General features: G+C 34.3%; 1 protein-coding gene across 1 annotated transcript; it reads left to right on the top strand.

The window, feature by feature from the left end:
* The first annotated feature begins 3,498 nt into the window (after nt 1-3,498).
* Nucleotides 3,499-7,261, top strand: LOC133700654 (uncharacterized). The gene is made up of 5 exons (XM_062124246.1): nt 3,499-4,149; nt 5,427-5,525; nt 6,211-6,255; nt 6,413-6,550; nt 6,797-7,261. The coding sequence occupies exons 1-5, from the start codon at nt 3,775-3,777 to the stop codon at nt 7,145-7,147; spliced, it is 1,008 nt and encodes a 335-aa protein (XP_061980230.1). The 5' UTR covers nt 3,499-3,774; the 3' UTR covers nt 7,148-7,261.
* The last annotated feature ends 3,795 nt before the right edge of the window (nt 7,262-11,056 follow it).

Below are 11,056 nucleotides of genomic sequence, written 5' to 3'. Positions count from 1 at the left end.
CATCATGATGCGCAAATATCTTTGTTCAAGCTCTGGTTGCTCTAGCCTTTTGAATTTGATCTATGCTAGCTTCTCTTTCCTTTCTTGTTTATACGGGATGCTTAGTCATGTCTTAATGGCCAAAGACCAGAATCACCACGAGGATAGTAGCCCAGACAGCTTGTGAATACACACACAAAGGGGCATTAGAGAAGAGAGTTCTTCAATCTATAATCACGATTGGGAAGATAGTATATGGCAATTGATACACAGAACGAATCACAACAATTTGGACCAATCTCAAATGGAATGAAGAAATTTATGATGTTATGGAACATTCAAATCAACCTCAACTAAATATAATCTTTAACCACGTACATTCAAATTCAAAAGATCAGCATGACACTTCTTCAAAGGTTATTGCGAACGATAAGATAGGATAAAAAAAAAAGGAGAGAGTTTACTTTTTTTTTTCCTTCATATTTGCCGTTCATTGTAAAATAGAAGTTTATTTATAAATTTCCAATGATAGTTATGTGAAATAAAATCTCAAAGACTCATCTTCTTTACGGTATCAGAGCCAAGTAATCCATTCTGTGTTCATCATGTTCTCCTCCACCACTTCCTCCTCTGATCTCACCTTCAATTATACCTCTACACATCCTACTCATCATATAACACTCAAACTTGTGACAATTATTTGCCATGCAAAGCTCAACTTCTCCCCTGTCTCGGTGGTAAAAAACTCTTTAGGTTTGTAGATGGTACTATGTCCGCACCTCCCAAAATGCCACACACAACCTCTACTTAGATTTCCATTTCAAATCCCGCCTATGATTTTTGGTACGAGCAAGATCAGCTCATTTTGAGTACCCTCATCTCTTCCCTCTCTGAACCTATCCTCACCCATGTTGTTGGTCTTGAAACCTCTAGATATGTCTTGTTCACTTTGGAGAAAATGTTCTTCACAGCATCATGAGCTCGCCAAACGAACACTCTCTATCAACTAAGTACTTGAAAAAGGTGGTCTTTCAATTCAGGATTACTTTAAAAAAGCCAAGGGCCTTGCTAACATACTTTCAACCACCGGACAACTTTTAGGAGATTCGGAGCTCATCTCTTCATGTTCCCCGTATAAAAAAAATCTCATTTTAATTAGTTTATCAATTTACCAAGGATAAAAATGTGTATTTTGAATTTTTCCCATCCTTTTTCTGTATCAAGGATTGATCCTCGGGATCCCTCCTACTTAAAAGGCAAGAGTAACAATGGTCTTTACCCATTACAACAGCTCTCAAAGTTTTCTGAGTACTCTCCTGCTGCTCTTCTCCATGTTCAGGCCTATATATATTGATCAATGTCATAATCGTTTTGGCCATCTTTCTCTCCGTGTTATTCAGAACATTTTATCTCAACACCATTTAGTTGTTCCTAGTTCTAATTCTAATAATGTCTGTCATTCCTGTCAGCCTGGGAAGAATCACACACTCCCTTTTCATTTGTCCGACTCTACTTCAGAGGGTCCATTAGATTTACTGTTTACTGATGTATAAGGAATTTCTCCCCAACTCTCTAATCATGGCGTCGGCTATGAATGAGGAATTCACCGCCCTTGTGCAAAATGGTACATGATTCTTGTTTCCCCAGGACCCAATATGAATCCAATAGGCTGGAAATGGGTTTTCAAAATAAAACAATGGGCAAATGGATACATTGAAAGATAAGGCAAGTTTTATGACTAAAGATTCTAACGGGTGTAATGTGATAGTAAAGAATTTGAGATTTGTATAGTAGTACTTGAATTCGAATTAAAACATGTATTTTTTATAAAAACTTGAAATAATTAAAATTTTTCTCGTTTATCTAGAACATAAAATATATTTTTTAAAAATAAAGCTTACCCAAATCCAAAAAAAATAAAATCTGATGGCTAAAGGTTATGACCAACAAGCAAGTTTAGACTGGTCCTTTTTCTTTTCTATCTTTGGAGCTCAAAAAAAGAAAAAGTGAAAAAGATGGCTAGATGGGGACCCATTACCACAACCTGTCTACCGATAGACATCAGTAGTCAACTTATTGCCAACGCGTTTTTCAACCTTTTCATTTCTGTTTTAAATCAAATAAATGAATGATTATATACACGAAATAAATGTCCATGCAAATCAAAAATTAAATTGAGAAACTAGGAGATAAATAATATTTAAAATATTTGATCAACCCAAAAACATAGTTTTCTTGAGGAATGTGCTTTGTTTAACAAAACCCAAAGGTGGTCAGAATAAATATTCAAAAGAATTCGAACATCCAAAATAATGATAAAAAAAGCATATGTTTAATTAAAACATTTCTGTCAATAAATATATATCTAAAAAAAGTGTTAGCCTCTTTATCCGACTTGCCTTGCTGCAAGTTGAATGATTGTTTTTCTAACACAAAAAATTAATATGTAGATATTATTAATATGTTTTTTGACATCGAGTAAAAAATATAACTACATATTAAAAAGTAATCTTAATAAACTAATATCTAAACTCAAAACACATCTAAACTGGTTTTAAAAAAAAACTTTATCAATTTTAATATATTTTCTTTAACAATAAAAGGTAAAAAACATCTTAATAAAACCTCTTTCATTAAATGTAATCCTAACACTAAGGATTGTTTTTGTTTTGTCTTAATATGATTAATCTATAATTTTTTCTATCTTTCATAATTTTTTAGCAAGCTTTCCTCTTCTCTGTCATGCTTAATGACATAAATATAGTAAAAATAAAGTTTGAATCAAAACATAAAAACTACAAACTAGAAAAACTTAAAATAAAATGAACAAAATCTCATAAGTCAAATAATAATAATAATAAAAGCTAGGAATGAACAATGTAATGAAAAAAAAGAGCCTTCCATTGTTGCTCACTATAAATTTAACCCTTTTAAGTCCACATTGTTTTTTTACCTATTTAAACTGGATTTTATTTCACAAAATAGAACATTAATGTAATGGCAATAATTTTTTTTAACTGTAAAAATAAAATAAAAATAATTATTAAATTTAATTCTCAATCAAAGTAATGTAAAATTATTTAAAAAATATATTTGGTGATTGAAATGAAATTTTATTTAAAGATATAGATAATAAAAACACGTTGTGAATTTATAATTTAGAGGGTATTTAGAAAAATAATAATGATTGTTTTTTAAAGTGTTTTTTTACTCAGAAATGCATCAAAATAATATTTTTTTATTTTTTTAAAATTATTTTTTTATACATCAAAACAACCTTAATATATATATAAAATATATTTTTAAAATTTTAACAAAAAAATAAATTGAACTGCCCCATAAACATACGAATCAACCATATCTTTTTTATATTTTTAACTTAATTTAATTTTAATTATTAATTAAATAAACATGGCCCAAACTACATTAAAGTAATCAAAGCAAACCACATTAAATGAAAATAAAACGATCTTGTTTGGTCCCCCGAGTCTTGAAAACGAAGTCGTTTGCTTCATCCCTGTAAAATACGGCATACAAAATCTTTAGCCAACTTGCTTTGAAGATTCCAAGCATTGCCATTGATTGACCCTCTCTCTCTCTCTCTCTCTCTCTCTCTCTCTCTATTTTAATTCTCGTTATCGCCATGACTACTACTACTCCTCCTCTTTCTCAGATTCTTCTCTGTTTTCTCAGTCAACCCCAGAACTCTCTCTTTCCTTTTCTCTTTCACTCGTCGATCCATTCCCTTTCATTCCAATTGCCATCTGGGTTCTACCCTCCTCACCAATATCTCAAATGGGTCGCCGCCAAAACGACTCTGAACCATCCCGTTTCATCTCTCTATCCTTCCTCTTGGTGGGATTGATTTCTTGTGCTTTAGTCTACACTGTCCTCTCCGTCGTTCTCAATCCTAATATAGGTTCTAAAGGTTCGAACTTTGAGTCTTTGGCACTGACAGAGGAGAGTAGTGATGGTGGATGCTGTAGAGGGATTGAGAAGTTGGAGCTTTGGGGAGCTGCCGTGAAGTGGGGGTCAGATTTTAAGTTCAATTCTTCCAAGGAGTGCTGTCAGGCTTGTAAGGCTATGTGCACTGGCATTGATGGGCCTTGCTTGTGTGATACCTGGGTGTTTTGTGGCAATAAAAAGGCTTGTGGATCTAAATTTGGTGAGGTCAGATTGAAAATTGGGGTCCTTTATCTTGTTTTGATTTTCATTTTTTTTTGCTGGAATTTTAATTGTTATTTTGAATTATTTGGTTGAAATAGTGGATTATTTGGATTGACAAGAATGAATCTTATTTCTTCAATGGAATTAGATCCCGAATATATATAATTTAAATGATGCTGTGATCATGCCCTTTCAAATCTTGGATCGATCATTGACTTAATTCAATGCGAATTTGAGAGATATTGGATCTGTTTATCCAGAAATTATAAACTTCATTGTAAACGGGCTTAATTTTTATATGTTCAGGATATGTTTGTTTCCGCGAAGTGGTATCCGGTAAACTAATTTTTAAATTTTTTTGTGTTTGTTTATTATTAAAAAATTTAGTTAATAGAAAATACTTGGTTTTTAGAAAAGTGTTTTCCTGAAAAATTTGGGCGGAAAACACTTTCTGAAAGTTATGAAAAATTTAAAAATATCATATTATTTATTGATTATATCAAATTTAGTCCTCAAACTTTTAATTCTTATATATATTTTATTTTGAATATTTATTTTTTAATTTCATCTCTTAATTTTTATATTAACTTTGGTCTTTGCTTTTCCCTTATCATTTTTTTATTGAAATTTTTTATATATTAAATTTAGTTCTTATTCTTTTGATTGTTACTTATTTTATTTGAAATAATTTATGAAATTTGAATTATTATTATTTTAATTTCTTCATCTTTTATTTTTATTTTAGTTTTTAGATTTGATTTCTATTATTTTGATTATTATTTGTTTTATCTGAGATAATTTATGAAATTATATATTTTTTTAATTTCATCTTCATTCAACTTTTTAATTTGTAAGATTTGTTTCTTATTATTTTAATAAACTTGAGAAAATAAAACATTAATAAGTTATTTTCCAGTTTATTTTCCATGACATAACCAAACACTGGAAAATGTTTTTCAATTTATTTTCCATTACATTACCAAATATCGAAAAATAATTTATTTTTCCAGAATTTATTTAAAAAAAAAATACTTTCCAACAAACAAACGAGGCATCAATATCAAAACTACAACTAATAAGAACAATGAAAGGGCTACATTTAAAGAGGATCTTCACGTTAGTTGGATTTTAACCATTAGGAGCCTGTTTTCTTTATGCGATTTTCGCTTTCTTTGAACTATTGATTTTTAAGTCTTTGGTTGTGTTCTTTTTAATGATATACTAAAGTTACAATTATGATGACAATAATCTCGTTACTTTGACTTGCTTCATTTCTCCAGTGTTGGCTGAAGAAGCAAAAGGATGTATTTGCCCCTGATCGACAGGAAGCAGGTGACCCTGTTATTTGGACTTCTGGGATTGTCTTTGGAAAAGGAGAGGTATTTTAGTTTGATGAAATTTGATTCCATTTTAGGAGACAGTATATAGCCAACATACAGTGTGCACTCTCAATTAGATAATCTTGTCATCTTCAGTTTTTTGAGTTAAAATTATAAAGATCAAGGTGGAATCTTCTTATTGGACACGCATTATTATGGATCAATACTCTGTTAAATGATTAAAATATCACTGAGTTTTCCTTTTGCATGATCTGAAAAACTAGTTGCCTATTATCAGGCACCACAGTATTGTTCACATATGTTACTGTTGGTGATACTTTACACTGGAGTCTCTTTAAGCAAGAAAGCTGTGTTTGACTTTGGATAATCTTTTCACAATTTTGTAAATTGCTCTCTGTTGTAGCCCTAGGTAATCTGAGTCAAAGGTTTTTCATTTTTAATTTTTTGGCTAGATGCTTGTTCTTTTGCTGCTGGAATGGATGTGGTGACATATACAAATCTTAATAACAAAGTTTATTTAGCTTTGTATTTATGTTAATTGCTGAAGTTTCTTTGTTCTATTTCTGCTGTATTTCATTTATCTTAATAACAAAGTTTATTTGATGCGTCTTTCTGCATTTTTATTGTAAAAAATGTCTGTGGTTACCATTGTCATTGCTGCAGCTTCCAACTTAATTTTAGGATCCCCTCTATTAATATCCTTGCTTACACTCGCTCCTTTCAGGGCATTGTTGGCCTGGAAACAGAATTTGGCACTCTTCATATAAAAGTAAGTGATCATGCTTTCGGCAGGTTTGTGTTCCAAATGCCTCTTACAAGTCAATTGTGATGTGCTCCACACATGGAGTTGATCTATTTCTTCAGATTCTTCGACTTTATGCATCTTTTTAAAAGTCAATCGTTGGACTAAAAATTGCTTGGTGCAGCTCTTCCCAGACTGTGCTCCCCATTCTGTAGCCTACATTCTTGAGTTGCTCACTCTGCATCATTGTGCCGGTTGCCAATTTTATCGTGCCGAGGGCCGAGGTCAATTGTGGGATGCAGAAGGGAACCACATAAAAAAGGTAAGCTTCGTTAGTTGTGATGTGAGTCTTCTATTTGACAGGCAATAAGAAATGTGAAGATGCAATTTTCATTCAGTAGTTGGAGTTTTATGTGAACACTGCGATTCTGCTGTGTTAAGTTTCACCTAATCATATTTCTATTGCATTCTATTTATAAAAGGTTTCAGCAATGTTTGCCTGGGGTCTCATCATTTCAATCTTTTGTTCACTCCAAAGCTCTGTTTTATTTTTTTGGGTATTTTCCAGGCTCCTTTTGGCCCTCCTTTTGCAATGATTCAAGGGACACTAGAAGCTCAAGGAACATCATTCAAGAAAATTCCAACTGAAGAGTGCCCATACATAAGAAGGGGTTCAGTAGCCTGGGTTGGCTCTGGTCCAGAATTCTTCATTAGCCTAGCCAATCACCAAGAATGGAAGAAAGCATACACTGTCTTCGGTTCTGTTCTTCCAGAAGACATGGAAATTGCTGAGAAAATTGCCCAGCTCCCCACCAAATCTGATGTTTGGAACAATATTAACGTCTCTGTCTTAGAAAAGCCGGTTCCCTTGCTGGTCAGAAGACTCAAGGCAAGACAGGGAAATCTAAACAAAATGTGAAATCAGATTAATTTTTTTTTTACTTGGCAATGTATACAATTTTTTGTTTCCGGCTTGTTCACATTTCACATGTTTGCTGTCTCAGCTGTCTGTTATGGAATCAATTTTTTGTCATCGTTTCTTTTCTTTGTTTCTTCTCTCTGTTCTTTTTTTTCTACCAAAGTTTCTTGGACCAATGGTGTTCTTCTCCTGAGAAATAATTACAAGGTACTTTTAGTACTGTTTTTCTCAGCATAAATTAGGAAACGTCAGACAAAGATGGAATATGAGATTTTATTGCCAGTACAGTAGCACTGACGTAATTTCTTATTGTCCTCAATTAAGGTAGTTTTTTTGTCATTGATTTTTCAAAAAGTGAAATATAGTTGTAAATGTATTAAAATATTATTTTTTTATATTATTATATTAAAATAATTTAAAATTATAAAAGAACTTAATTTTAAACAAAAAAAACAATATAAAATTTTTAAAAATATGCAAATTAATAAAAAACAAAAAGAACAATATTTACTTTTTATTATGTTATTTCAGTCTTATGACTCGAGAATAATACTTAATAGGTTAATTCGAGTTGACTCGGGTCGTTTTTATATCTTTATTTTTTATTGATTTTTTTTAATTTTATCATTTAACATGATTAAGAATTAAATTTCATAATCTGTTTTGATTCGCTTTATGTGAGGATATCTTGGTCTCATGGTTTTCATCATGAGTATTGACATTTTGACTCCTATTAAACAAGTTGTTTTTCTAATTTTTTTTCTAAGAGGTTATCTCAGTTTCATGACGCGGGGTGCGGGTTTAATGGGTTAACCCATTTGACTCATTTTTTTCTCATTTTTTAATTGATTTTTTCCTTTAATTTTATCATTTAATATTTTGACTTTTGATTTCTATATGATTTTTTGTAAATTTTTAAAATGACCCGGACTAATTTAGATTTTTTTTATTTGTTATTTTTTATAGGTTCTTCATTTTTTTTTCTGTGATCTATTCGTAGAGTTATTTTTTATAAACTTCTTAAAAATATTTGTTTTACTAATAAAAAAAATATTCTAACCCGTAGCGCTTTAACACAAATCTAAGTTAATAAAATAAAATAATGAAGTCAATGTTCTGTATATGTTATTTTTTTTTAAAAAAAGAAAAAAAATAGTTTGGAAGGAAAACATTTCAAACTACCCTCCATTTCCAGTCCCACCCCTTCATTCCCCACTCCGCCACTTCTTCCTCTTCCCGTCACCAACACCAAGATGGTCCAATTCCACGAACACATAATAAACAGACCTCTTAGAAGATCCCACCGGTGGCCTTGTTATCCTTTTCTCCTGTCTTTCCCTCGCTAAACACCTTAGCGGATTGAATATCGGTTCTGAGCTGGTGACGGCGCCATCCTTAGCGGACTGAAAATCGGTTTTATGGCATAAAATGCCCAAGTTTTGATTTGGTGCAATTATATCAGTGTGTTATGTTGTCAGTCTTTCTGCATCTGTAAATGGAAAAACATTCTGAGACAATTTTGCATTCTTTACGAGGCACTGGATCTTATAAGATGTAAATAGATTTGTGGCCTCGTCTTCTCTCTCTCTCTCTCTCTCACACACACACACACACACGCACACTGTCACACACTCGCATGTCACAGCATGCACACTTTAGGCTGGTTTGAGTTTGAAACTGTGGCAGAAAGGAGTGGAGGACAGAAACTTATCTGAAGCATCAGGATTTAAGTAATAGGCCAGCACTTGATTCACTTCAACCTCCTGGCGTCAAACTCATACGAGTTTATGGTCCAATTGCACTCGTTTTTACTAGAACAGCACAATGCCTGAAACATTGCATGTATCATATTCATCCTTCGCTTTTAACCATGTCAGTTCCTCTCAGAGGAATGTCTGCAACGCACAAGTTACAAGAGCTTGTCTAAGAAGTAGAAAATTAGAAAGAGATGCAAGGGACCATAGACTCAAATTACGAGGGGAGCAAATTTATAAGTATTTGTTAGCCCTGCGATAGCAGGTGAGAGTGCAAAATCATTCTCTTCCATGCTCATCATCTTGGTTGTATCTTCATTGGCTAAATGCTGCCACCACCGATGTGTGTCCACATGGGGAGCAGGGAGTTGGAATCCATGAACTAAACTCCTTAAGACGGATGGATATAATGATTATATTAATGTTTTAGAAGGAAGATTTCACCGTAAGGATCCGGTGGTAGCGCGTCCGGCTCCAGATCATTTCGGGTTCAATTTCAAATCCATCAAGCTTTTTAGATAGATAATTTCCCTAACATGATGCTTGTTGTAGGCCCTACACCAATTGTTCATTTCCGGTCCAAGAAAGAAAACAAAAGGGAGATTAACTTTTCAACCACTTTACACACCACACCATTTGATACCCCACCCCCACCAAAAAAGGAGCAGCGATCCGGAAGTGCGTATTCGGCGTGGGTGGCGGCGGAGTTGTTGCCAATTTCTTTTGTTACTATTTGCTACTACTACTAAAGATTAGTCTGTCTCATTGTGCGCACCTCCATCCCTCAACCAATCGCACGTCAGGCGGTTGCCCCCTCTTAAACTCCCTCCCCAATCCTCGCAATGCCTTTAACTACAACAATAACCGCCACCAACTACCCATTCTCTCCTCCTTTCCTAACCTACGCCTCTTTTTTCCTCTCCTTATCCTTCACCCACCACCATGTCAACAGCACCATCTTCTGATTTCACCACCAAGCGGGTCCCTCCGCCATGCTGGACCCAAGAAGAGTCACTTGCCCTAATCAAAGCCTACCGTGACAAATGGTACTCCGTCAACCGCGGAAACCTCCGCGTCGCCGACTGGGAAGCCGTGGCCGCTTCCGTCCCACTTAAATCGTCCCTCCAGTGCCGCCACAAGATCGAGAAGCTTCGGAAACGGTATCGTGCGGAAAAACAGAAGTGTCTAAAGTACCCAGGTCGGTTTTTTTCTTCTTGGGATTTGTTCCCTTTGTTAGATTCAATGGAAATTGGGTCTCTAGGGTCTAAAGTAGAGCAAGAAATCGATAAAGGGAATGATGCTGGAGATGGGATTTGTGTTAAAACGTTAGGAGATAGGTATTTGCTGACTGCTCAAAAGAATGGGAAAATTAATGGGGATTTGGACCCAGATGAGGTTTTCGATTTGGATCCAGATTTTGCTCTTCGGGCTAGGAAATATAGCAAGGTTGATGGAGGTTTCAGTGTTAGTAAGGATTCGGGAAGTGGGTTTGGTGTTAGCTCTGTTGCATTTAGACCTAATGATTATGTTGGAGTTAATGGGAATATTAAGGCTAATGTTGGTTTTAATTGTGATCATGGAGGCGAGGTTGGTTATAAAATGGAAAAAACACAAGGGGATAGGCGCTTTATGCCTCAGGGAGTTAGATTACCGGATCACGGAATGATGGCTGATCATTATGGCTCATATAATAGTGATTTTTCTAAAGGTGTCGATGTCTACGAGGGGTTTCCGCTGAAGTCCTTAGGTGATAGGAATTTGCCGATGCAGGGGCTTAATCCAAAGAACTATAAAAAGATTGATAGGAAGCCCACTCCTGATGTTTGTGATGATGATCATGTGGAGATTGACTATAGAATTGATAAAAGAGATAGGTTTGGCAAAAAAGTTAATGATGGTTGGAGTTCCTCATTTCCAGGGTTTATACCAAATAACTGTGGCAATATTGATGGGAAGTCGAGGTCTGATTCTCGCTCTAGGGCTTTGAAGGGATCTGTGAATGTTGGGACGAATGGCATTGGTGATGGAGTTAGGAGAGAGGCAGATTCGGTTGCGTTGTTGGTGTCAGCAATTGAGCAGGCTACAGAAAGCTTTGTGAAGGTGGAGATGATGAAGATGGACATGGCGATGGAGATGGAGAAAATGAGGATGGAAA

Source organism: Populus nigra, chromosome 8 (assembly GCF_951802175.1).
Source record: "Populus nigra chromosome 8, ddPopNigr1.1, whole genome shotgun sequence".
NCBI classification, from domain to species: Eukaryota; Viridiplantae; Streptophyta; class Magnoliopsida; order Malpighiales; family Salicaceae; genus Populus; species Populus nigra.
Note: the sequence above shows the minus strand (reverse complement) of the source record. Positions and strands in the feature narration are given on the sequence as shown.